Below are 27,360 nucleotides of genomic sequence, written 5' to 3'. Positions count from 1 at the left end.
TCAAGAATTGATGCAGGATTCATACAGCATCATTCGACATCCAATAGGAAAACACGTTTTCTAGGGACTTTATTTAACGATTGGATTTTCGGAACACGGTATATTTCTCAAATTGTTAATATAGATCGACCATCTTCGAAACTCCATCATCAATGGTTGCACACCGAGTCGTAAAATTTGCCCGCGTGCCGGTTGCATAGTTCACGCGTGCAGTAACGGAAATTGTGTTTCATCTGCGTTTCTTTGGATTACACTTGGGTTACAGATCGAAGATATCTCCTTGTGAAGGAAATATTATCACTTTGGAAGGCGATCAAGGTATGTACGAGTCTCTCTATCGTAGTTAACATCACATTACCGTTACATCGATACGACTGACATCCAAACCTTTTTCTTGTTTATTGACAATTTAAATATTTTTTTCTGCAAGAGTACGAGAAGATTAATTAAGGAAAAATAGAGAAATACGTTTTTCGCTTGAATAACATTTATGACTTGGTATTCTGACAATACGGTAAATACATGCTCATAAGCCCACATTTTGTTACATCTTCTGCACTCAGATTAACTGGTTTACACTGATTGTTTTGATATGCGTATCAAATACTATTTTTGTATTAAATTGATTTTGTTTAATGATGCAAACAATATACAGCGCGAACTTAGTACGAGTACTATATATGATAAATGAAATATGTAGCATCAATGAAAGGACTACATCGCGATATAAATAGACAGAAAAGAATGATGAAAAAGTGTAAAATACGCAACTACAATGAGCATATTTTACACTGCTAAGTGATCAAGTAAGTAACCGATAAATTTATTTGTCGACTTGAGTGGAATTTCCTATTGCATATTTTTATCAGTAAAATATAAAAGTGACGATTATCATTCTCGCTCAACGATAACAATAATGAACCATTTAGAAACGTTTTTGGAGGTTAGGAAATCTATCGCGTCTCCGAATAAACGCGCGCGCGCGCGCAGAATTCGTACGCTTTAATACATATATCCTTAGTTATTTGGTCAGCTGATTCGAATGAATATTCATTAAGAACTTTTCTTATAACAATGTTACAAAATTTTAGTAATAGAAGTCTTTTATTGCTAAAGTAATAAATTTAAAGTAACAAATAATTTATATCTAAATAAAAACATAGATCATTATGCAAAAGATGTATATCTTCTCAATACAAAATGCTATGAATAAGATGGTTTTGTTAATTTTTTTATTTTATAGTAAAGTAGTAGTTTTGAAATCTTTAAAATCAAATACCATATGGCGAAGATACCTTACCAAGATCTTAAAAACCATTAATGTCTATATTAGAGAATTGATGGGTCTTAGCTATAGATTTATTGTAGTTCTTTATTGTGCTCACTTATTAGTTTCAATATAACAAATAACAAAGATCGCATAAAAAAATATGGCAATCAAGAATGCATTGTTGGAATTGTTGCATTGCTAGAAAAAATCTAAATGCATTGTTAGAAAAATGTGGTGTTCTCCTTCAAAAGCACCGAGTGACGCGTAACATATGGAAGTTCCTTAAATTTTAATGGACGAAACGCAGCTCGCGATCCTTTTCACATGCAGGATACATGCTCGTGCGCAATTATCATTTCGTCTAATCGCTATAACAAGTTGTAGCAAAAACAAGCTCTTTTTTTTTCACCGCTTGAAAGAATATTATACTATGCACAAGTTGGAGCGTTTAAAGCGTGACGCAGATTACAATATCTCAAAAAAATATAGAAGAAAATATTCAAAGTTGTCTCAAAATTTGAAGGAGAACATTTAGCGTGATTGTATTACTTCTCCTTTCTTTCTGAGAGAAGTCAATCGTCACGCTTTACACGCCTCACTTTGTATATAACTAACATTTTTAGGCTATGCTTTACAAATACGCTTATCACTCTAATCATAAGGCGAGTCAGATTACATTATAGCCAGCTACGTAATCAGCGTATATCTTTATAGTCTTCAGAGAGTTAAAGTCTCTCGTTATTAATTCACAAAGTGTAACGCTCCATTATTCCTCATTATTCCTCACAAAACGAGCAGCTATAACATCACGCACACGATAGCACAATAATTTAATCGAAGATTGATTCTAAGTGCAGATGCAAATTTAAAACAAGAAATTAATTAACGTGGCAAAAATGTAAATAAAATTAAAATTTATGAAATATGAAAAAAGGGGAGAATGTTTATAAATGATTATGGAGCTATTAGTAAAAACCAAACTTCAAAAAATATGTTATTTAATTTATACTCACGCATAATGTTAATTGCCATTGAGAGCGTTACACTTTGTCTCTTTACATTATGAGCGTACATATGTAGGTCTATTTACTTCACTTCTCTTGTTTTATTCTTAGGTTCTTACTATTTCTAGTAAGTGTTGCTTAGTTACGTGCAATAAACAACACAAATGATAAAATGCAAAAAAAATATATAAATTGTTAAAATGGCGCATTCAGTGATTCTACTAAGCGTCAAATAAGTTATTAAATATTTCTGCCGACGAAGAATTTAACCAAAATCTTACTATTTCTCCGATAAACTTATTAGTTTCCTTCAATCGAAATAACAAATATTTATGCGAACGAGATAAATAATATAAAGTAGGCACTTATCGCCTTCGAGTTGGTCATTTCTGGATGCGGCTTCCTCAAAAAGCATCGTTTGTAGCGTCTCAGTTTGCGATCCTCTTCAAGGTCTTGAAAATCTTTGATTCCTAAGCATAAAAGATATTCTATATTTCGAATATATTTATTTGTCAAGTTTGTGTGCAATTCATTATCAATATTTTCAAACGGAGGCAAAATTACGCTGAATGTAGAAGTAATTTTTATTAATAAAAATTTGTCCTTTAAAAGATTAAAACAAAAACACAATAAAAAAACAAGAAATCTCTTGCATTAATTTGATGCATGGAAAAAAATGTTAAAACATTACCTGAAAGGATCGCGACTGGACGTCGCGACCGTGAGAAACGACCTTAGACCTCGAAGGCGTCCCACTGCTACGCTATCATAGCGGCGATCGGGCTGAAACGCATGATCTTGCTGAGGAGGATCCAGGCGACTGACGCGAGAGCACAGAGGGTGACTCCGCCCCATCCTAAGTCCATGCTCCACGCGGTAGTGAATCTCCTGGCCTTGAGAACGCTGCGGAGAACAGGCATACCGATCACGCCGTCCTCGGGCTCGTCCACTATCGGTTTGGCCTCGCGATCTTGAGTCCTTTTACTGTGGATGATCGTCAGCGTGAACAGTGCGAATGTCGCTGAAATAAAACCCAGTGATTATCAGTTCAATCGCTGAACACTTGATCGCTACGTCATAGTCTGACAACTTTGTTCATTAATATATTCGGCATTGGTAAGCATAAAGTGCTGAATTTAAGAATCTGCAAACTATTCTTTTGCACTTAAAGAAATACGTGGGCTTTACCTGCGAGAAGATACATCACCCCTGTCACGAGTACAGCTGATATCTGATGCCTGCATAAGCCGAAAAATCCTATAAGCGCAGCACATCCAAGAATGATCAGGCACACCAAAGAACACGAGATACTTAGGTTCTGCATTCCTGAAACGGAATGTCAAAAATCTTATAACAAACTTATTCTTCATAATAGAATTGTAATTATCACTTTCTCCAGCATTTTGTTAATGCAAAAATATTTGCTTTCACGCTTCTCAGTTGTCTGTCGAATGAGATTACAATGATTGAATAATGAGATAATCGTAAAGCAGATATAAAATAAGATCACTCTAAGCTCTTGATTCAATTGTCGTTTGATATTTACTTACGATTCTGCCAAGCTGTGCGCATCTCTTCGTGCGTTTCATCTGGTGTCAAATAATTGATACATTTCTCTTGCGGGAAACCTACTTGTTCCAGTAGTTGTATTTCTTCTTCTATAAAAACAAAATTTGCTGATAAGTTAATCTTTGTTTCTTTCCATTCAAAGTTTGGATTCTTCTGTGTTTATATGTTTATATTCCATTGATATTTTAATCATTGAAAACAATCTTAGAGTTTCAATTAAAACATTCAGTGTTTCCATTCAAGAAAAAATTTGTTGAAACTTTCAAACCTTTTATAATTATATCATACGATATTTTTAGTCGAAAAAATGTTACTAAAGTGTTAAAGTGTTACTATGAAGAAGCAACACTTGCATGATTTCAAACGAGAGATAAAAATTTGTTGAATATCAAAGGTTATGTACGAGGGCACGTTATTATATAACTTTTAATAGCATGGTACAAGAACTATTGACACCTTGACCATGATATAAATCTTATGCGCAAAAGTTATGCAGGTAGTGCTAGGCGCTGCTTAGCGTGCTCAGACACTATGAAAGTGATTTCGGCGAAAATAATTAAATGAAACAATTACGATCTCGAATTGTTTTAAAATTTTTCAAGGTTGCACAAGTTCGATTAAACGAAGGGAGATATGTTGCATATTTTTATTTTACTGTATTAGGAAGCGTTATAAATTTTTGTCGTGGCACTTTCCCGGCTAATTAAAATATCTAGATATTAATATATTTGTGATATTGCAAACCTATTTTATCTATAATTTTTTAATTAATTTACAATCTATTTTTGTTCATAAAATCGTCAAGAAATATTTTTCACATTTTTAAGTTTTATGTTAAAAAAGTACAATTAAATTAATTTCGACATCGACTACAAATTTTATGAAAAAAATATGCTTTATTCACGAAAAACGCTTGCCATTATTTTTCGAAAATTATACTATTTGCTCAAAAATGACCATTATCGTTAAATGTTCAAAATTTTACAATTCTTATATAAAAATAAATTCATTTTAAATTAATTTAGGAAAAGTTTACAAGGAAACACTGATTGCGAAATTCAATAAATATCTTCACCGGAATTTCATCGGAAGGAATCCTCTTGTTTGTGTTGCATGTGCACACGTGACTATATTTAGATGCTACCTTGACTCTGACCAAAGATATCGAACCACCGAATCGCACAGTTTCAACAGCGCAACGCATTCATACAATCGCGTGACCATGATTTTAGTTTTCTCACAAGCAACAATTTAGGAGTCTTAAATAAGTTTTGGATATGATAAAAAAAAACATGGTCTCTGGCATTTTATATATACACTGATTACAAACACGTGTTGTTAAGTACATAAAATTTTTTTAATCCATTTATCAAGAATCTATATATTAATATATATAATATATATTAATAGCAATAATGAATAGGTTTGCAATATCACAAATTAATATAATTATAATTATATATATAATACAATATCTGAAGTAATTATAATGACTGAAGTTATCAGGACTGATTCGTATAATCTACAAATTGCAGATTATTTTCATGGAATGAATTGATTAAAAAAAAACAATACATACAAAATCGTAAACACTTATTAACGTTCAGATAAAAATGATTTCAGCATTCAGTTGTAAGATTATGTTCTAAAAGCCATCGTAGAGTCTATACCTGACAGAGAAACACACATAATCCAAATCCCGCCGTGCATTGGAACTAGAAAGGAGGAACTTTTGGCGACGTGATGATTAGCGCGATGATGATTAACGGAAGACTCGATCATAGCAACCTGACCGTCCAGGTACCACGTGAGACTGAGATTCGTGTGAGATGATGTTCGGATCAGATCCTCCTTGTCCCAGCCGATCTCTTCCCAATGATCCGACATTATCGCACCACATAGGAGCCCCGTTGCTGAAACAAAGAAGATTTAATTTCTAGATCGACGCAAAAGATTTCTCGCTTTTCTATCAACAAGGTTTTTTTAAATAAGTTTTATTTTTTTTAATTATATCAAACCGATTATATGTGACAAACTTCTAAATGAAACAAGTATTAAAACTAATGGCGTGTATCGCGATTAATGCAATGTACCGCGACTAATGGAATATAATACGACATCGCATAACTTTGTTTTGCAATTAATCTTGTGAGTAGGATAAATCTTTTGCACCAGCTTAATGTTTACTCTGAAAAAAAATCCTTAATCTGTGCGATGCTCGTATTTTCATGCGTTTATCAATGCATTTATATCATTAATGATCAAGAAACAGTGATTGAAGTGCGATTAATTTTTACTGTTAAATGTTTCTATAAGTATTTTTTAAATATAACGCGACAAATGTAAAGATGATCGAGTTTTATTATTCCGATCGCGTACACGTATTGTGCAATCGTCTATTCCTGTTGCAGATTTCTGTGCAACACGTACGATATGTGATAATGAATGTTATTCTTTACATTCCTCATGATACGTTACAAAAAGTTTAAGACAAATGTTAGTTTTTTTTTTGTTGAGGGAACAATGTGTCTTCGGTGTGTTTTATTACCTGCGAAGGTCAGTACGAGCGTGGCGAAGAGGAAGACGAGGCGCGGACCGGGACCCCGGGGCACGCGGGTCGGCTCCATCTGTTTGGAAGCACCGGCGCCCAGGGCGGCGCCTGTAAGCGACGCTCGCGTCCCTCGATTCGCAACTGACCGTACGCCCTTGGTACTCGTTCTCTCGGCATCCTCGCGACGTGGACGCCCTCACCCTTCCGCGGCGTCGAAGCGTCACGACGAATCGACCGACGCGGAGAACCGCCACCCCCCACTCGCGGATGCTGCGGATATCCACCTCATCACCCCATATATTCTTTCCGCGTCTTCCGAACAATTAAATGTACGATTAAAGCTTGTATCGTACGGAGGATTGCGCTATGACTGCAAATGGAAAGTCATTCGACGTTACACTCGATAATTCAACTAGTAGATAAATTTTATTTTAATTATTACAACTTGCTTTATCGGACTTTACGTTATTTCTCGCAAAACATGATCCTTCTGCGTTTACAAGTTATTCCAGCAATCTTTCATGATTGAAGAAACTCTCTTAGAGTTCTTTAATTAAAATACCAGTCGATTGAACTATTTCAATTCTTGTAAATGCGTGTCTTGTAATTGCGTTCTGGATCCTCATTCTTCTTCTTCGTTATCAGCTCGTCGTATCTGTTATTCGATTTATAAAGGTACATTGCTGTCGTGTTGGTGCCTTCTGTATCAGTTTCCTTCTCGTTTTTACATATGGTATCTTTCAATCGAAAGAACCTTCTGTATCAATTTCCTCCTCGTTTTTATATATGGTATCTTTTAATCGAAAGAACTCTCTCAAACTTAGAAAAATTGGAACAGAAGCAACAGTTACATGTTGAATGAGCTAAAAAAGCGTGAGGATTTATTTTTCAGTAGAGATTTTTTTGCAATTAAAAATTTTTATTTTGCTGTTTAGATGGCGGATCTCTCCGAGGAAATGCCGATCAAGGACGCCGCGACGGCTATCTCTCAAGGCAAACGTCACCTTCTGGTGCGCGACTACAACTTGGCGGTGGTCGTCCTAGCCCAGGCCTGTGAACTGCATGCTCAGGAACACGGAGAGACCGGCGACGAGATGGGTGAGCTCTATTTACTTTACGGACGAGCCCTTCTAGGTCTGGCACGCGAGGAGGCGGGTGTTCTGGGAGGCGGTGTTCCCGGATCTGAAGAAGTCAGTCAAGATGAGCAAGGTGAAGAGGAGGAAGAGGAAGAAAGCGAGGAGGGAGCTGAAGGTACCACAGGAAATAGCCCTAGCACATCGAGTAGCAAAGATGACAAGCAAGAACCCGAAACGGAAAAAGAGGATGAAAATCCAAAAGACACAAGTGTTGAGAAGGACGAGAAAACGGAAGAATCCAATAAAGCAACGGTAGATAGCAAAGAAAAAATTGAGAAAAACAGCGTGCAGAAGGAAGAAATTCCCGGTTGCAGTCGAGATCTCGATTTGCGCAACGGCGAAGCTTCTACTAGTAGAAAAAGGGACGAAGAAGACGGGGATGAGGCAGAAGAGGAAGACGTTGAGAAAGAAAACGAGGAGGAAGACGTCAACAATTTACAGGTACGCGATATAGAATTATATTGTACTGACACTTTCGGTCGATATCGAATGAAATGAATTGAACCTGATGTTTAATTTCCGTTTGTAGATCGCTTGGGAAGTCTTGGAACTGGCAAAATTGGTGCTACTCAAACGCGGACCTCAGGGTTGGAAATCTCTAGCTGAGGCTTATCGACTTCTGGGTGAGGTGGCGATGGAAGGTGGCAATCACGAAAGTGCGCTGACCGATTTCAAGGGCTGCTTGAATCTGTTGGAGAAGATAACTCCACGCGACCATCGTGCGATCGCCGAGATCCACTATCAGCTCGGACTGGCGTATGCGATGGCGAATAATTTCGACGCCAGCATCGAACAGTTCAACCAGGCATCCGCGCTACTGGAAGCGAAGATCGTACATCTGAAGACGGTGAAGGACGACTCATCCCAGTCCGACGATCCCTTCTATACTGTCGAAGGGGAAATCAAGGAACTGCAGGATCTTCTGCCAGAAATCCAGGAGAAAATCACGGATATCAAGGATATGAAGAAGGAAGCCGGTGTGCTTAAGGAGATAAAGGAGGAGAGAATGAATGGATGCTCTAACGCCGGTGAAACAAATGAGGCTTCCGGAAGTGGTAGTGCGTCTAAACCTGCAAGCGATATTTCGCATTTGGTAAGGAAGAAACGCAAGGCAGAGGACGATGAGACTTCATCTCCTTGCAAAAAACCAACACAGGAAAAAGAGGCGTGAAAAGTACAAGTACGTCTGATTATATGCTGAGCAGAATAATCTGGACTATAAACTCAAAAATGTTGATATTTTCTTTATAACATAGACAAATAGTATTTGTTGATGTGTAAAAAATGATGTTTTCTACAAAAGTGATAAACCGGTCAATCATTAACTTCATTCTTAATGTAGATATACAGAAATAATTTCCAGGATATCAATGACGTATATTGACATAAAGTGAGTAAAAAAAAAATTTGCACACGCAATTTTTTTTGTAATTTTATGCAAAGAAGAAAATATTGCGCTTTAATGTACTATATATTCAATATGTTAGTACAAATAAAAGCAATGTATTTCGATAGAAAGATTTACAACAATATCTTTCTGCTTTGTATAAAATTATTCCAAAAAGATACAGAACAAAATATTTTTCTTACTCGCTATACATTTGAAATTTACTGCTTAAAATTATCGTATGGTTATTAAATAAAACTGTTTCGTAATTGCAGTACACAAGATTATCAAAAAACCTACATATTGTGATTAATATTTTTCTTAATATTATGGGAAATATTTACTGATACATAAAATAATGTTTTCTACAAAAGAATGATCATTCACAATTTAGATTCATCTTAATATTCCAGAAGTTCATTATATATAGGCGAAGTTACACTTAAAATCTCCATTAGTGTGTCGTAAAATGAATGGATATCGTTTTATGATTAAAACAAGTTTATATTAATAACATCTGAAAGGATAAATAGTAATTAGTAGTAATAGGATTTGAAAAGAAATATAGTAATAGTTTTATCTTTTATTAATCACGGTGGAACAGCTAATAAGTAAAATTTGTATTTTTACCAAACAATTTATGCTCTGTTATATCGAAATATACTAATATGCTAAGTTTTTATGGTTTGCCCAATACTAGCAAAATATATGACTGCAAGTTTCAAAGTTATCTAATAAATATATGACTACAAGTTTTAAAGTTATCTGATAAAAACTCTTGGAGACAAAAACTTTTACAAAATTTCAAACTACTATTTGATAATGTTTTTTAGTTTTTATAAAAAAAAAGTTTTGTTTGCGAATAAAAATGATTATTTACTCGATGTCATGGAAATATATCTTATACGTTTTTCATTCTCAACTTATATATAGCTTGTAAAATAAGTGTAGAACGTGTGAAAAGTGTGCGAAGATGGTCTTGAATTTGAAGACTTGATAAGACGATGTATTTATTTTAGTTCATTGGAAGTCAAATAGCGGCGAACCTACATGTATTAAACTATAGATATAAGAAATAAAAGATTGTTTCATTGTTTGTGTATGAATATCATATGAATAAATGTTAGAACAATGCTTTTTTTATACATAGTTATTTTTTTTAATGTAACTCATTTTTCAAGTTTTTCCATTGATATATTTATATTATTTGAGAAAATATACAAAATAACATTGAATATAGCTGTTTAATAGAAAAAACAATATCATTTACTTTGCTTATTTTAAAAACTATTCTAATGTGATGCATATTACAAAAAAAAAAATATTCTTACCAACAGTTGCTCTTCGATGTTTGTTTTAGCTTATAGTTTCACTTTTTAGCCGCAATATTTGCCGAGGAGCTTTGCTGCCCAACAATAGATGGTACACATTGTATTTGTCACTCAATGTACGTTTAATCCGATTGAGAAAATTTATTTTTTAGGTAATATATTTATTTTTTAGATAGTATAAGATTAAATTTCTAGAAAGTATATTTTTCTATTGAATATCATTTCGTAGATCGTATATCATACATCAAACGCAGAGTGAATCTTTCATAAATCTTCCATGCTTTTCAAAATATCCTGCGAGTAAAGCACAAGTATGACTAATTATTAGTTTATTCAATTATTGCAAGTAAATATATTAAATATCTTGAAGTCAAACGTGCCACATAAGTATTATATAGTACTTTTAAGTGTGTAAGCATTTTCTTGATTTTATAAAAATAATTTATCGTATCAGGATTCTCTATTACATCTAAACATAAATATATATATATTTTTATATATTTTTCAGAGTTAATATACGTTAATAGCAGTTAATAACAAATAATATGGCTGATGAGCAATGCATAAAGAAGCCAAAACTTGACGAAACTCCTGTCATAAAAGAAGGAAAAGCAGAGATATTGTTTAAAGAGAAAGTATTTTATAATCCAGTTCAAGAGTTCAATAGAGATCTTAGTGTAGCAGTGCTGTCACTATTTGCCACAAACGGATGGAATAAAGCAACGGATGGAATAAAAACAAGTAAGTCGGAGAAAGCTGATAAAAATAGTACGTTACACAATACAGAAGAAAACACAGAGAATCTAAAGGGAATCACTATATTGGAGGCTTTATCTGCAACTGGCTTACGCAGCATACGATATGCTAAGGAAGTGGAAGGTGTACGACAGATTGTAGCCAATGATATTTCCGCACAAGCAGTAGAAAGCATTAGACGAAACGTCGTGCATAATAAAGTTGAAAATTTGGTAACACCTTATCATGAGGATGCTACGTTGTTGATGTATCAACATAGGCGAAATCGTTTTGATGCAGTTGATTTAGATCCATATGGTTGTCCTTCAAAGTATTTGGATGGAGCGGTGCAGTGTGTATCCAATGGTGGTATACTTTTGGTTACAGCTACTGATATGGCTGTATTAGCTGGTGTATCGGAAACTTGTTACTATAAATATGGAGCAATATCTATAAAATCCAAATCTTGTCATGAGATAGCGTTAAGAATATTACTGCAATGTATTGCCTCCTATGCAGGACGCTATGGAAGGTACATAGTACCATTGTTATCTATAAGCGTGGATTTTTATCTTAGAGTATTCGTTCAGGTCTTTACAAGCCACGAGAAGTGTAAAGAAAATGCCACTAAAATGGGGATGCTCTATCAATGTAATGGATGTGAAAGTATACATTTCCAATCATTGGTGACGAAGAAAGCTCCGAAAAATTACAAATTACCAAATGCACCTGCAATAGAACAACTATGTAAATACTGTCAGCATCGTCAACACATGGCAGGCCCAATATGGTTGGGTCCTTTGCACGATTATGAATTTGTATCGCGATTGCTAAGCAATTTGAGTACGGAATTGGGTACATGGAAAAGAATGGAAGGTGTTTTGACTGTAATACATGAAGAACTAGATATTCCTTTGTATTATAAATTAGATCGTTTGATGTCCATAGTTAGATGCCACGTTCCACCAATGATGATGTTTCGATCAGCGTTATTGAATGCAGGCTATAAAGTATCATATTCGCATGCGTGTAAACTGTCCATTAAAACAAATGCGCCGAATGATGTAATATGGGATATCGTACGTACTTGGGAAAAAAAGCATCCTGTAAAGAGGGAGAAATTAGCTGAGGATAGCCCAGCTGCACGGATACTTAATGCATCGCTTACGACAGATATCTCCCTCGTTTTGCATCCTCTCGCAAATCCAGTTTCCCGGCAAAAACGTTTGTCACGCTTTCAACAAAATCCCACTGTAAATTGGGGACCTGGTGTTCGTTCCAGAACTAGAGTAGATCTCGAAAATAAAACGGAAGTTTCGAAGAAAGTGAGAAATCAGAATAAAAATAGCAAAAAGAAATCTGCTGTGGCAGAACAACAAATGGAAATAGAATAATAAACGTAAGAAGCTATGATTTGTACTTGCTGTATTTCGAACAATTCTAAATTGACAAATTGAAGACAATGTTACATATGTGAATAACTTTTGGATAGCTTTATATATAAAATTGCCTATATGCTGATACATAAATTAATTGTATTCGACAGAGATATATAAGTTATATTTCTTACATATTTGTATATCACATCATTATATGAAATGTTTATATTATTGCAAATGTATTTTTCAATAAGATATTTTTTTATAAATTCCACAATACTACTTGTGTCTATGCATTTGAATGTTAATTACATCCATTATAATATCTAAGTTAAGAAAAAACAGTAAAAAGTACATTGAAAAAATTATAAAAAATATGTGTTTTTTATTCAAACAAATTTTTTATTAAAACAAGTTGCACAACTTGTGCATAACCTGCACATCGTTTAATAAACAACAACTCGTGTAACTAGAGCGATTGTAATGCGATATCAATTCTAAATTGGTTCTCTGGGATTAATTGTTGCATTGGCGTCATTATAAAGATTCTTGTACTTGAACTTGATACATAGTAAGCACAAAAAATTAACTCACTTATTAAAATGGATCATTGGTGTCAGTTTATTGGCGAGAGAAAATTTACTGATAATAATACAAAGGTTTGCGATTGTTAGTAAAATTATACTCGCTTAAATAAAGCTTATAATGGTTAAAAAAATAAATCTTTCTAATCAAAAATTTAGTTAAATTTAAAGATTGTAGTCATTTTAATCTTCTAATCTCTCAAAAATAAAAAATTTTAATATTATTTTAGGATTCTTCCAAAGGTCATTGAGCAAGTTATATGTGATGTAGGATATCAACATTTCGATTGTGCTTATGTATATCAAAATGAAAAGGAAATCAGCCTTACGCAAGAAGTTTGCAAAAAAATCATAAAAAGAGGAGATCTTTTCATACGAAGGTATATCGTTTACGTTGTTACATCGTGATTTATTTACGAAATATTAATAAAATTAATGATATATTTAGTTGTGGAATACATTTCATAAACGGCAATGTATGTATGTCTTATATGGTAAAGTCAATCTCCAAATCTATAATAATAATGTGCAATAATTCTTAAGAAAAGATGCACAATCACGATTGCAAATAGTGTCGACGTTATCATATCTTTGCATTATCGATATATTTGTAACACTAAAGATCCTGATTCGTCGCTTCATATCGAGCGTAAAAGTAGGAGTTTAAGAAAAGAACGCGATAAAACAAATAAATATAGTATGCAGCAATTTGTATTCCAAACACAATTAGAGAGCAAGTTAGAATTACGTTAAATGACGAAAATCGCCATCGTTTACATTACAATCATTTTAGGACAATACCAAAGGAATAAAACCAATCGAGAAGAAAAGCAATTCCCTGTTTGGACAAGAGGATTACATCAACAGGAATGTACGATATTAAGCTTAAGAAAAAGCATTTGACTCAGCAATTTCAATTGCAAGCAGATTAATCGCATCTTATCGATTGCTCAGATAAAACCAGTAATGAATCAGATAGAATGCGATCCGAATCTAAATTAGAAGAAATTGAGAGAGTTCTGTACAAATTCTGTACAATAGTTCACAGCTTATAGCATGTTTGGATCGCCTAGTTATGCTAAATCTGGTGATTCAATAGTTATGCTTCAGAAATTTTAAGCATTGGAACTGAATACAGCAAAAAACTCCACAAGTTATTCTAAGATTTTTGGTAAGATATATTAGTAGATATTAATTGTTTTATATGAGACAATGATGTTGGATCGAATATAATAATAAATAGCAAGAACATAGTTTTTTAACAGGAATTCGACGTTACAAATATATTAACATTGATATCATACCAATCTTTATCTCTAAGGAACGTGTTGAACAGAATATCAACAGGATTAACATTTTTTATTTCAAGTTAACTCCAGAGAAAATTATAATTATCGACAAATTTGACGCATATTTTAAAAAGTAAATTGATTACTTATGAAATCCTAACAGCAAGTTACAAACGGCTGATTAATCAATTTCTTATTTTCAGGTGTCAAGGAAGTAAAGGCTATCCTTTCCATTTGGAGTTTTAAAGAAATACATGAATATTACAATAATTTCTTTCAAAAAAACAAAACCGTATTTAAAAGACATTTTAAAAACATTTAAAAAATATTGGATATTCTTTAGACATTGATGGATTTCATGTTTAAAAATTTACCATTAAAGAACTATTATCATATGTTTCAACATTTACTCGCTGTGAGTTATCTAATCTAAGATTAGATATGTGATGTATGAAAAATTAGTAAAAAAAGATGCAAAAATAGTAAGTGTTATTCTAAAGTATCTTAATCATCAGATGTGGTTAATAAGATTCTTTGACCAATTTGGAGTCCAAGTTTCTTTAAGGAAAACATCGATATATATATATATATTAATTTCTATTTTATCTTTATAAAGCTTAATGCAATCTTCCCAGACACATAAAACTAAAAAACGACTAAAAGATGTCTAAAATTAGATATTTTTTTAGATTTTTTAAAATTAGACGTTTTTTTTTAGATATCTTATAAGTTAAAGCCACAAGATAACTTTTAGTGGGGCATCTTTTAGTCATCTATTAAACATCTATGTGCTGTCTGGATTATTAAGCCTTACATTAAAATTTTATTAAGAAAATTTTTTCTGAGATTAATTAAAAAACAATTTTGTTATTTATTTGAATGTCTATAGATTTTGTGATAAATAAAATAGCCAAAGTTCGTGAAAATTTCTCTTCTTTTAATAGCTTTTAATAGTTTATAACTGGAAAATTATGAAAAAATCAATTCTGCACTAAAAAGTAGACAGTTAGGACACCTAAAATTCAGACGCGTTCTTAAGACCATTAAAGCTTCGGTGCAAGGTGTAAATAAAATAAAACAGTCAAATCACTTCTTTCCGAGCGCTAGTTGATCATTAGATTTTGTTCCTCTCTTGTTCTCCCACAGTTTTCGGTTCCCAAGTATTGCGAGTATTTTCATACAAAAATATTTGAGTGCCACATTTAAAATGTGTTATTCCCTTATAATTCTTTATTAAAAAAAAAAAATCATAAAAATTCATAAATGTTCACCACGTACCAGGGGCCCACGGATCCCGGAGCCCGTCGGTGCATCGCACCGGTTGCACCGACGTTAAATACGCCCCTGCTAAAATTACTAGGTTGTTTTAGGACACCTTGTATAAATGATCAATAAATGATTGCAAATAATGACTAGGTTATAATTTTTATCAATCATTATCTCGCTTTCTCTATAAAGCGTCACTTTTTACTGCCAATTGATAAGAAAACTTGTACGATGATTGAGTTATAGCGGATTATATAATATCCATTGAATAAATAGCATAACGTTGAATAACAGGAACAGTCGCTACACGTAGGCACAGCGTAGAACTTTAGTTGCAGTCAGCTGTAATCCAGAGTGGATATTAATACGCATAGGTATGTAAAATTTTTAGTGTCATACTTAACGGGAAATGAGACAAATTATCTAATTTTGGACGGTTTCAAGCATTTCCGGTAAATCAATAATATTCTCGCTTTTACAAAATGGTATATTCGTTTAATTTGTTTGGTCCGGTTGTTTCAACTTCTTAAAGTACATTCCACTTGGCGATCGCAACGCTTGTGGAATCATTTTATCTTTGTTTTTCATCGAAAGTTAAAGAAAGATAGATAATGTTCACGAGCGTTGCGATCACCAAGTGATGATAGGTAATTTTACTTGATATTCCAACCACTGAGTAAGGACTAATATTTATTAATAGGTAATTGGTGGAATACCGATTTTTTCAAGAAGTTGGAAAGAGGCAGCTTTTCAAGACGTTGGAAAAATCGGTTCTTAATAATAAACGGTTTAAGAGTGTTTTACATAAAATAAGAGTTTAATGTGTTTTTTTATCGCAATAATTTGCATTCTCGATTCGAGAATCACATATTTACGATATTGAATGTCACATTTAAAAGTTACCTAATCACTCACTAATCAACTTGAAGTTTTGTTACAGTTATTTATTCCGGCTCTTGAATTTCTGAGCACCTATCAAAAATCACAATGGCTCAAATTCCGACAGTTACGTTTTCTAACGGGCATAAAATGCCGATGTTGGGTCTCGGCACTTACAAAGTAAGTATTTTTTAGCAATCGAACGAGCGATGATTGCGCATAAAAATTACAATCAAAACACTTGTGCGTATTTTATTTGAAATCAAAATGTATAATATAACTCGGAATTTTTTAGCTTTTATCTTCGATTAAGATATTAATATGTACAATTATATTTTCTCTTTTTTTTTTATTGCAAAAAATAGTCCGAGAGGGGAGAAGTGAAAACAGCTGTTAAAGATGCGATAGATTTGGGATATCGGCATATTGATACAGCTTTCTTTTATGGCAATGAGAAAGAAATTGGAGAAGCTGTGCGTGAAAAAATCAATGATGGTACCGTAACGAGGGAAGATCTATTTATTACTACTAAGGTCAGATCAAAATATAGCATTAAATACAATTTAAATATTTAGAATCTTGTTTATCCTTTAAAAGTTCAATAAATTAAAAAAAATAGGCATTTGCTGTACCATTAATACTTAATTATAATTATTTAATTAAATGAATATTTGTTTTTTGATTCTTTCTAGTTGTGGAATAATTTCCATAAGGAGGAACTCGTTGTTCCATCCTGCAAACAATCACTGGCTAATCTTGGTTTAGATTATGTAGATCTTTATTTGGTTCATTGGCCATTTGCTTTCAAGGTAAGCATAAAGCAATCACAAGAAATATGTAATTTGTTTATTTTTGTTGACTGGACCAAGTGTCAAAAGTTACACGCTTTTCATAAAGTACGAAAAATTATAAAATTGAGCAAGAATAACAATTTAGGTAAGAAACACAAATAGCTGCATTATTATATTTCCATGATATTTATTTAAAAGGTCTTTTCTAGGATGGAGATGATCCGTGGCCTACAAAAGCTAATGGAGACATTGTGGGATCGGATACTGATTATTTGGAAACATGGAGGGGAATGGAAGAGTGCGTTAACCAAGGATTAACTCGCAGTATCGGAATCAGCAATTTTAACTCTGAACAAATAAGCCGCCTACTTAAATCTGCCAAAATTGCGCCAGTTAACAATCAGGTATGCGTTAATGTCTAAATTGTTTCATAATTATCACACTTCCTATCAGTTTTTACAGTATTTAACTGATTAAATCGTTTGTATTTGTTTCGTTCGTTAATATTTTGAGAAGCTTGACGTGACTTATTATTAATATCAAGGAATTTTGACATAGATCGAAGTTAATATAAATGTGAACCAAGAGAAATTAGTAGATTTTTGCAAGAAACATGATATTACGGTAACTGGTTATTCTCCTTTGGGACAACCTGGAAATGCATCAGGTGTTAAAAATAGATTAGATAGTCCCGTGGTGCTGCAAATTGCACAAAAATACAATAAAACTCCTGCGCAAGTAGCGCTTCGATATGTGGTATGTAATAAAAAAAACTATGAAGCTTTTTTACATAATTAAAACTCTACGCATATATATATGTTACAATTCACTCTTACAGTATCAACATGGAGTTGCGCCAATACCAAAGTCGGTAACTAAAAATCGAATTAAACAGAACATGGAAATATTTGACTTTTCTTTAACACTCGATGAAATGAACGCTATCCGAAAACTCGGCACTGGAGATAGAGTAGCAGGCTTTACTCCGTAAGTATCATAATTTACAGGATTTACATTTATTTTATCTCCTTCCAAGCATTTTTATTCTTTTATTCAACACTTGAATTGATTTCAAACGCAGACTTTTTAAATTAAACTTTAAAAATTACTTTTTTAAATTACTTTATTAGACTATTTATCCTTTAATTCTTTGAATATTGTATATTAAGAAATAATAACAAAAATTTAGTTTGTCTAATTTATTAACTATTCGCGAGTTTATGGTTTTATTTGTCTCTAACAATTTTTCTTTGATTTTTATGTTACAGAGCGCAGCATTTGAAGTATTATCCCTTCAACATTCCATTTTAAATGTCTGATTTTATATTACACATTATATATAAGAACAAAATATGTAAAAATAAGCTTTACAGAATGAGATATGCATGATACTTATTTTAATTACATACACTTGAAATACAGTTAAAAAACTCATTTTTAAAAACTTTAACAGTTTTCTTTTTTCCCAATAAATCGCAAATACAAATAAATTGTAAAAAATGATAATTATAGTAAATGCTTTATGGTTTAATAGTGTTTTTTGAAATTTGCAATCAGAGAACATTGCGAATCTATCGAACTTAGGCAACAGGAAACAAGTCATAACATCGATAATCATATTAGGATCCCCTTTAAAAGTACATGTTCCCACGACATTAGTTGATGCCTGCTCGACCCTTGGTCTAGCCAATTGGAGTTATTGAACGTTGCGGAAAATTTCAAGGCCTTGGCCAAGATCATTGTAAGGCACGATTAAATTTTTGTTCGGCTTATTCGCCTCACGTCAGAGGTAAAACGCGTTTTAATCTAGTGTTTTAAGATGCATGCCTCAATATTCAGCATAAATTATGATAAAAATTTTAAAAGGTGAAAATGATATTTTAAAACGTTTCGTTCTGGGTACATCGAATTTAGAAAATTATAACAATTTTATGAAGTCATTCACATTACAAACTATATTGCTTGTTTGTGTAAATACCACTTAATCTAATTTTAGCAAAATTTGCACAGCTTTCGTTATGTAAGATGTTTCATTTCCTGCGCCAAATTTTGATCAATCTTTCTTCAGAGAAAGCTTGCTATTTAATTATTAGTGCTTTATGTACTAATATTTCTAATGATTAAGTCTCAAATAATAATTTTAAAATCAAAATCTATCAGATTTGTTATTTTAATAAAAGAATACACTTTCTTGATTTACCCACTTTTTTCTATGTTCTTCAAACACATGATTATGTATATTATTATTCATTTATTTCTTAAAAAGAACAATAGTTATGATACGTACAGTGATTAATAAGTTTTTATCAATAATTATATGTCTAAAAATATATTGGCATATAAGATATCAATTTATGTAATTAAAAATTAATATTTTGCTTGTATGCTACTGCCACATGTGATATTGCTTTAAGTTTGTAGTGTTCCTTAAATATTCTTTTCCTTAACGCTCCACTATTCTATTTAAGAATTGACAGTTCAATTATTAAATAAAAAATTAAAGTATTTATCAACTTTCTTTTAAAAAAGTTTCTTTAATAATAACTCAAAATACTGCAAATTTCTTATATTGTTTTTGGATAATAAAATTTGATAAATATATGGAAAAATATAAAATCTTTACAGCAAATAGAATAATTATTACAGTAATTAAAAAGAATAATTCACTTCTTGTGTCCATTACAAAAATCGTTGATCCACTTTATTTGGCTTCATTAGATGAGATATCATTATGAATAAAACTCTGTTCTCCTGTAGAGTCCTCAAGGGTTTGATTCATTGCTCTAAATGTCCTAAACGGTTTCTGTAACTTTCCATGGTGCCGGATTGCCACTGATAAATTTAGCAAGCATTGCTCAGTCATTTGAGTCACATATTATGGACACTACTACATTGTATGATCATATAATCAGTAACCTTGTTGTTATGCAACGATTGTGACGCATACTCTGCAAATCCAAAAACAATTAACATTTTTCCAAAGTTTTCTTTTACGAATGTAAAACGGCAAATTTTCTACACATGCAATATTCAGGCCTACATTAATTTTAGATATTAAAACATGACGAGAATAGAGGTTACAATTAAGGTTAGAATTAAGGTTAGAATTGAGATTGCAGAACTTGTAAATATTTGTATTCAAAATAAATATTGTTTTGATAAATTGTAAAAATAGATTTGAGATACGACCGGCTTTTTTCCGCTAACACTAACACAAAGACGCGCGATTACAATTCGAGCAAGATCGATTTTGTCCGTTGAATCCGGTCTTTGGTGGGGGACGTTTATAAGAGGAACTCAGTAAAACTGCCGGCGTGTACAGCACTGCTCGGAGTTTGTCACAGGAGTTGCATTCTTTGTGACAGTTGTCGCCGAATCTTAAGCTGCGTAGTCGATCAACGGCGGTGTGACATAAAAATGGTTCTGAAAACACCGAAAGCCAAGTTCTACAATGGCAATGAAGTACCAATTTTTGGTCTGGGCACGTGGAAGGCAAGTTTCTCATATCTCGCAGCATTTCATTAACCTTTCGCAATGTTTCAAACTTTTCTTTTTATTCTGACGCATATAATTTTGTTATCAGGTCGAGTTTTGCGTAAAAAACTAATCTACAAACATTATTTCGTTCACTTGTGGAAAATAGAAACTTATTATATGAATGACGTCCTTGTTTCATCGCATTCACAGTTAAATGATAAGTTAAATGATATTCTTTGTCGACGTTGAGTATGATAAGAAAAGCAAACAGTTTTGCAGAACTGTTGAATATGCAATTAGTGTGCGATTTTATGTTGGTAATATAATAGAAAACGCGGTTGTTAATTGGCTAATGAAATCAAAACTGAAACATTAGTTATATTTTTTATCTATTACAATTTACTGTTACAATAAAAAAAAATTTAAACTTATATTTGATCATGAACATATAAAATCGAATTTCATAAATCCTTACCACACATGTTTATTCAAGACTTAAATGTATTGTATATTGTCCCTGATATTCAATCTAATGTTTCATCGATAGATTGTTCTATTGATTTGCTTTGCTTTTTGTCGAAACAATTCTATGATATAAACAATTAATTCGCAAATAGCATACAGAAAAACAACGTTTTACGCCATTAAAAGATATGAAAATAATTAAGTGTCTAATCTTGCAGCGTATGACAATTTTGTTTGAATATTGATATTGCGTTTTGCAATCTAATGCTTTAACTTTCAAATATTGCAAATACATTATAAATAGATAAATTATAAAATTTTATAATCTTTTATGGCTGTTGTGTAAGAAACACTCGATCGACTGAAGGTTATCACAGGCGCAACACTATGAACGCATAACTGCTACGTAATTGTTTTAAACAGTGCTGTATTTAGATTGAAAAAACTAAAAGCATAAAATAGAAGAAAAAAAAGATACGTTTTAATAAGCTATCTCTTGCATGACTCTTGTATTTTATTTCATAATATATATTCATTTCATAATATTTTTTTATATGTTTATTACTTATTTTTCATTACATGTTATTTGGTTTCTTTGCATGTTTTTTTTTTCTTTTGTTGAATTTTGCGAATTAATCATTTATATCACAGAATTATTTCGATGAAATCTGCAAAGCAAATCAATAAAACAATCTATCAATAAAATTTTTTCTGTACAATTTAGTGTGTAATATTTATATGTAAAATTTTTTAATATGTAATTAGTATAATTTTTATCTAACGATAAATATCATATTAGTAATTAGTATAATTTTTATCTAACGATAAATATCATATATTCATAAATTTAATTAAACCCTAATTTGTGTTACTTTGTTATCACCTTCGTTACAGTTTTATCAACACTGAAGTGCAAATATGTTACGCCATTAATGATAATACAGCATATTCTAAGTTAAGCAATTTAAATCGCGCGCGTTATATAATATACAATATTGTTGAGGTAGCACTTCAATCATATGATTTATTATTTTACAGTATATTCTTTAAATTTAGAAAATAGAATTTTACAAGATAAATTTTCAATTATAGAGTATCATGTTTTATTTTAATTTTCTGAAGTATGATAAGAATTCCGTTAAATATTAAATGTCTCATCGATTAAATTAAAAATTGTGATTAGATTACTGTGAAATTTTTATTGAAGAATTGAAAAAAGTCCAAAAATCTCAAAAAATTATCGTCTAAATCTGACTCAATTTTATTTCAGTCTAAAGCAGGAGAAGTTATCCAAGCTGTGAAAGATGCTATCGATATTGGCTACAGACATATTGACGGTGCTCACGTTTATGGCAACGAGAAGGAAGTTGGTGCTGCTGTCCAGGCGAAAATCGCGGAGGGTGTCGTTAAGAGAGAGGATCTGTTTATAACCAGCAAGTTATGGAATACTTTCCACAGGCCTGATCTGGTTGAACCGGCCCTCAAACAAACGTTGGCTGATCTTGGTCTTGATTACATAGATCTCTATTTAATTCACTGGCCAGTTGGGTATAAAGAGGGTGGACCTCTTTTCCCTACAAATCCTGATGGTACCGTCGCTTTGAGTGACGTAGATTTTGTCGATACTTGGAAGATTATGGAAGATATGCTTTCTAAAGGTCTGACAAAAAACATTGGAGTCAGTAATTTTAATTCCGAACAAATTACTAGACTACTTGAGAGTGCAAAAGTCAAACCAGTTACAAATCAGGTAAATAAAAAATGGCAATAATTGAAAAAGAAACTTTTTGAAAAATTAACTTTTAATCCAACATAATCAAATTCTATATTATATTAATTCATAGTTAAAGTAAAATTTTGTTTTTAGAAGTTTTATATCGTGTAACAAAATTCTGTTAACTTTTTTTTATTTGTACAGAATAAAAAATAAAAATATATATAGTGTTACCTTCATAGCAGAGATCTTCATCATTTATGTATCATTTTAGGTCGAATGCCATCCGTACTTAACGCAGAAGAAATTGTCAGACTTTTGTAAAGGAAAAGGCATTCTTATCACGGCATATAGTCCACTCGGATCGCCAGATAGGCCATGGGCCAAGCCAGATGATCCAAAGCTGCTGGAAGACAAAAAATTAATTGAACTCGGACAAAAATATAATAAAACACCTGCACAAATACTTATTCGTTATCAGGTATACCTTTCACAAATATTAATATGCATATTTTCTAATAAATCAAATCTATTGAACATAATTTTAAACATTTTCAAATTTATAATATTTAAGATAATTAATAATTTGATATGTTAATATAAAATTGTAAATATTATTTATAGTTGGATCGTGGCCATATAGTTATTCCCAAGTCAGTTACTAAATCACGAATTGCTCAAAACGGTGAGGTATTTGATTTTAACCTTTCACCCGAAGATATCGCATATATCGACAGCTTCGATTGCAATGGAAGAATCTGTCCATTAATTGGGTAAGAACTTAATTCGTTTATCATTATTATCTATAAAAGTAACATTTCATAGAAATAATATAAAATATAAGATGGTAATTGTATTGAATATTGAATCAATGTTTTCTCTTTTTTTTATTTTTAGCGCGAATGACAGTCCCTATTACCCATTCAGCATTCCGTTCTGAAGGAATAAGCAAGTCAAAATATAAGCTAATATACCTATGTGTTTTCTATATTAATTATTTTGCACTAGAGTATATATTTTCAAAATATTTTTAAAATATAATTAATATTATTAGTTGCTTTGTATGCATCGTAGAGATAATATTTTTATAAATATTAGAGTTTCTGTATATTTATAAATTTCTGTATATTCTAATAAAAAACTTGATATTTTACTCTTATCAGTAATTTATGAAATATGAATGTTTTGCATAAATTGATACAACTTGATTGTGTGTTAAAATAAAGAGATTTGCATAATATTTAAAATAACTTTAGAGCGAACATTTATTAATTGATAAATCTTAAGATCTTATATTGCTATGATGAAGTTTCGCTGCCTCCGCAACCACAAGAGCAACACTCGCAAAATTCCTCATCGCTGTTACTGTCATCTACTTCCGATCCAGAACGTAGCATTCTTGATGTTGCCAATCGATAAGACTTGTCTAACGATTTTATACTACAATCACATGGTGCAGTCGAAAATTTGCGTGCGCACTTTCCTTCACAATCGCATTTGCAGCTAATAATTTGTTTACAAGCAGCAGGAGTTTGCATGCATTCGTTGCATGTTTTACCAGGGTTACATGGTACAGAAGATAGTGTTAATTGTTTGAGTGATTGCGGTACATCTGAAAATTTATGTGTATATTTTTACTTTTTTATTTATGTGTTGATTTATTTTATATGTGCACATCAATTATACGAAAAGATATATACAGGGTGTCCCGTAATATATGAATCAAAATATTACGGTAATCCGAATTAAAATATCCAAGCAATAGTTTTTGAAATATGTGGATTTAAAACTGGCCAATCAAAAACTGTATAATTTAACGTTTGCTTCCTAAGTTGTGCATATGACAGCATTAGTGATTCACGGATAAGCGACCGCTTGGATTGAAAAATCATAAAGAACTTTTTTATTTAGTTTTTTGAGAACTTTTATGCTGTAATATTTTGATTCGTGAATTACGGGACGCTCTATACATAAAAGTTATATAATATAAAAATCGGTATAATTGTAAATTATATTTATATATATACTTTTTTCTATAACTTTTGGGACATATATGTAATATAATAAATTGATATACAAAACCGTGAATACGTACCTGTTTTCGAGGTGATAGCAAATAAAGATTCGCAAGGAGATTTCGGCGAGTGAGACTTGGATTTTACTATAGCAGTGGATATCTGTTTGCAAGATTTGTAACATGCTTTGCAATCGCGCGATTGACTCGTGGTTGCACATGGTGCGCGACTATCCAGTGGAACACAGCACGAAAGTGATGAACAGAATTCTTCACACGCTTCAAATTTCTTTGATGTTTCCTCGTAACCGGTTAATGTTACGGACGTTGCACACGTGCAACAAGCCTAAATTAAAATAAACACGGAAGAAAATGAATGTTATCTATATATTCTTAGTACTTACTCGTCCTTTATCCTTAAGAGCATATTTTTTTCTTGTTACGTTGTATTTGCGATCTTCCAGCGAATATTGCTCTCTTCTAGTTCCTTTCGATTCTCGCACGTTTTTCGTCATGGATTCTTTAAGTTTTTTGCTATCTCGTTGGAATTTCTTGCAGGATAGTAACTTGTCCATATGTCGTCTATAAGTGATTTCTTTGCTTTCTAATTCTTTAATGCAGTTCTTCAGCTTCAATTCTTCTTCGGCAAGCTGACGAATTTTCTTCAGGCATATTAGATCTTCGGAATGGATGGAATGTAGACTGGGTGTACTGTGTCTTCGCACTTCATTTTGCAATCCCATCAGTTTCTCTTCCATTTCCCTGTTAGCCAGTTCCAAGGATTCCAGCTTCATTCCAGCTTCCTCTAATTGTACATCCGTGTCTATAATCTTATCCTGCAACAACAAAGAATTCATCACAAACTCTAAGAATAAATTTCAATAGCACAAGTTATCATTTACGCGACCCTTTTATTTTTAATCTGCAAGAATCTTTATGTAACGATAATGCGTTAAAACCGCGGATAGCGTTATCGCGCTATAAAAAGCACACTGGCAAAATTTACCCAGATTCTTATCGTTGAATGTCAATCGTGTGCCGTACATGCAACTGTGCAGTTTCCTGGTGAAGATCATCGACTGTGTTTCTCAATTCGGCAAGGAGTCTGTCAGCGGGATCCGGCTGCGGTGAAAACTTGTTCATGATCTCTCGCACTTTGTGATACGGTGTGTCACGGCAATCTTGTTCGGCCATCCACATGTTGTACGCTAATAAAGCTGGGATGGAGCGTTCCATCGTGGTGACTTTGTTCCTGAGATCTCTACGGCGGCCGAGTAGATTGCATCGACGTTCCTCGATTTCCGACGCGACGTTCGCCAAAGGCGAGTCGATAGCTGTAAACGTATAACAAAAATTATATTAGTCAGTTTTTTATTCTAATTTTAATTGAAATTAATTCCAACAATTTTCAAAATTAAGTGCTATTTTTTTTAACTTGTACAATCATATAATAAACAGTGAATCGGCAATTAATTAACCTACTCACTGGTTCTGATTGACATTTCAATGAATCTGATTATGCCCGAAATACAATGATAAGATTGCTCGCACGGATATTAGATCCGTGGGTTGTATTTACTTGTAACTTTCGAATTTGAACACAAAAGAGCAGATATAGTAATTTGCTTCTGCCGAAGATCGGCGTTGACAGCGTTGATAAATCAAAGAATCTACAGTTTCTAGGGTTTTTAATATTTTAATTATTATAAGCTGTCGTAATAAATATGGATCAACCTTTATGCATTGAGATCGAGTATACAAAACAAAAGAAATTTGATACATTTGTATATTCTAAGCAAATTCTTCTTTTAGCGCTTTTATTTATCAACTAGTGCACATAAATAAGTATTACGATGCTTCGAGACGATGTATAGAGTAACATATTTTTTCAAATTGTCGCAAACGTCAAAATAAAGGTTATCAGAATTATTTAAAATCTGGAGTGCCAAACGAGACAAGATGTTTCTACTAGGATTAACGAAGAGTAAGAAGTTATAGAATGCGTTACAATTTTTAACATTATGATTAACAAACATTATTAACAAACAATCATGCGATTGACTCACGTAACATATTATCGAACGCATATTTATCGTTACAGGTAATATCTTACTATTTGATATATTTATTACCTATTTGTCTTATAAAAAAATTAATGCTTCAACTTTTTAATATTTTAATATTATGCTTAATGTTTAAATTTGTTAATTAAGTCTTATTTAGAACAATTGTATAAAATAGCATTTTAAAGATCAACACAAAATATTATCGGATTATTTGAAATTTAAAGAATGTCCCAATATTTATGAGATGTGCTAAGGTTGATCTATATTTAATGAATTGCACCTGTTAAGTAGTTAAAATATTTACAGCAAATTAGACGAGCCGATAACGCGCCGGGATGGGGACGACGACGATTTTTCATTAGTAACCGTAACGAGCACTTCTTTCCAAGAGAGTTTCGGCAGCACCTTTACTGGATCTGTTTACACTGCGAATTGGGAGGAAAAATTCGCATG

The 27,360-nt window shown here is 32.3% G+C and overlaps 5 protein-coding genes across 13 annotated transcripts; 3 read left to right on the top strand and 2 right to left on the bottom strand.

Moving 5' to 3' along the window:
• Positions 1-121: 121 nt before the first annotated feature.
• LOC105670921 (Nuclear autoantigenic sperm protein) lies at positions 122-10,062 on the top strand. Its single transcript, XM_012364672.2, has 3 exons — positions 122-318; positions 7,330-7,971; positions 8,060-10,062. Exons 2-3 carry the CDS (start codon positions 7,330-7,332, stop codon positions 8,699-8,701), a joined length of 1,284 nt encoding a protein of 427 aa, XP_012220095.1. The 5' UTR covers positions 122-318; the 3' UTR covers positions 8,702-10,062.
• LOC105670935 (uncharacterized) lies at positions 1,355-6,583 on the bottom strand. The gene is made up of 6 exons (XM_012364700.2): positions 6,392-6,583; positions 5,514-5,756; positions 3,825-3,932; positions 3,463-3,600; positions 2,966-3,295; positions 1,355-2,744 (listed from the first exon to the last, which is right to left on the bottom strand). Exons 1-5 carry the CDS (start codon positions 6,468-6,470, stop codon positions 3,033-3,035), a joined length of 831 nt encoding a protein of 276 aa, XP_012220123.2. The 5' UTR covers positions 6,471-6,583; the 3' UTR covers positions 1,355-2,744; positions 2,966-3,032.
• Positions 10,063-10,272: 210 nt separating the features above from the next.
• Trm1 (tRNA methyltransferase 1) lies at positions 10,273-14,717 on the top strand. 9 transcript variants are annotated; one of them, XR_010889634.1, is made up of 7 exons: positions 10,273-10,400; positions 10,757-12,382; positions 13,177-13,326; positions 13,740-13,817; positions 13,901-14,117; positions 14,201-14,368; positions 14,439-14,717. XR_010889634.1 is itself a non-coding variant. In XM_067352867.1 (2 exons), exon 2 carries the CDS (start codon positions 10,794-10,796, stop codon positions 12,375-12,377), a length of 1,584 nt encoding a protein of 527 aa, XP_067208968.1. In that variant the 5' UTR covers positions 10,273-10,400; positions 10,757-10,793; the 3' UTR covers positions 12,378-12,641. The 9 variants fall into 9 exon arrangements, 1 of the variants encoding a protein (XP_067208968.1); XR_010889636.1 differs by adding an exon at positions 10,478-10,559 and having other exon boundaries at positions 10,290-10,400; positions 13,740-14,117; XR_010889635.1 differs by adding an exon at positions 10,478-10,659 and having other exon boundaries at positions 10,290-10,400; positions 13,740-14,117.
• A 925-nt stretch (positions 14,718-15,642) lies between these two features.
• LOC105670793 (tRNA methyltransferase 1) lies at positions 15,643-23,980 on the top strand. Its single transcript, XM_067353904.1, has 12 exons — positions 15,643-15,875; positions 16,442-16,560; positions 16,746-16,913; positions 17,073-17,189; positions 17,381-17,575; positions 17,730-17,927; positions 18,010-18,158; positions 20,432-20,663; positions 22,384-22,863; positions 23,102-23,308; positions 23,452-23,600; positions 23,725-23,980. The coding sequence occupies exons 2-12, from the start codon at positions 16,489-16,491 to the stop codon at positions 23,765-23,767; spliced, it is 2,010 nt and encodes a 669-aa protein (XP_067210005.1). The 5' UTR covers positions 15,643-15,875; positions 16,442-16,488; the 3' UTR covers positions 23,768-23,980.
• On the bottom strand, positions 17,786-27,332 carry LOC105670835 (uncharacterized). Its single transcript, XM_067352872.1, has 5 exons — positions 27,212-27,332; positions 25,886-26,175; positions 25,246-25,677; positions 24,923-25,187; positions 17,786-24,439 (listed from the first exon to the last, which is right to left on the bottom strand). The coding sequence occupies exons 1-5, from the start codon at positions 27,264-27,266 to the stop codon at positions 24,126-24,128; spliced, it is 1,356 nt and encodes a 451-aa protein (XP_067208973.1). The 5' UTR covers positions 27,267-27,332; the 3' UTR covers positions 17,786-24,125.
• Between the last annotated feature and the right edge of the window lie 28 nt (positions 27,333-27,360).

Source organism: Linepithema humile, chromosome 4 (assembly GCF_040581485.1).
Source record: "Linepithema humile isolate Giens D197 chromosome 4, Lhum_UNIL_v1.0, whole genome shotgun sequence".
In the NCBI taxonomy this organism is placed as follows: domain Eukaryota; kingdom Metazoa; phylum Arthropoda; class Insecta; order Hymenoptera; family Formicidae; genus Linepithema; species Linepithema humile.
Note: the sequence above shows the minus strand (reverse complement) of the source record. Positions and strands in the feature narration are given on the sequence as shown.

Bases quoted from the DNA above. Each gene is read 5' to 3' on its own strand.
- LOC105670835 (XM_067352872.1), bottom strand. From the start codon at position 27,266: ATGAAAAATCGTCGTCGTCCCCATCCCGGCGCGTTATCGGCTCGTCTA. The intron at 26,176-27,211 runs GTAAATATTTTA...ATACGTTTACAG, and splicing joins ATCGGCTCGTCTAATTTGCT to CTATCGACTCGCCTTTGGCG. The intron at 25,188-25,245 runs GTAAGTACTAAG...ATTTTAATTTAG, and splicing joins CTCTTAAGGATAAAGGACGA to GCTTGTTGCACGTGTGCAAC.
- LOC105670935 (XM_012364700.2), bottom strand. From the start codon at position 6,470: ATGGAGCCGACCCGCGTGCCCCGGGGTCCCGGTCCGCGCCTCGTCTTC. The intron at 3,933-5,513 runs GTATAGACTCTA...TTGTTTTTATAG, and splicing joins TATGTGTGTTTCTCTGTCAG to AAGAAGAAATACAACTACTG. The intron at 3,601-3,824 runs GTAAGTAAATAT...ATTCCGTTTCAG, and splicing joins GCGCACAGCTTGGCAGAATC to GAATGCAGAACCTAAGTATC.
- LOC105670921 (XM_012364672.2), top strand. From the start codon at position 7,330: ATGGCGGATCTCTCCGAGGAAATGCCGATCAAGGACGCCGCGACGGCT. The intron at 7,972-8,059 runs GTACGCGATATA...TTCCGTTTGTAG, and splicing joins AAGACGTCAACAATTTACAG to ATCGCTTGGGAAGTCTTGGA.
- Trm1 (XM_067352867.1), top strand. From the start codon at position 10,794: ATGGCTGATGAGCAATGCATAAAGAAGCCAAAACTTGACGAAACTCCT.
- LOC105670793 (XM_067353904.1), top strand. From the start codon at position 16,489: ATGGCTCAAATTCCGACAGTTACGTTTTCTAACGGGCATAAAATGCCG. The intron at 17,576-17,729 runs GTATGCGTTAAT...ATTTTGACATAG, and splicing joins TTGCGCCAGTTAACAATCAG to ATCGAAGTTAATATAAATGT. The intron at 20,664-22,383 runs GCAAGTTTCTCA...ATTTTATTTCAG, and splicing joins TTGGTCTGGGCACGTGGAAG to TCTAAAGCAGGAGAAGTTAT.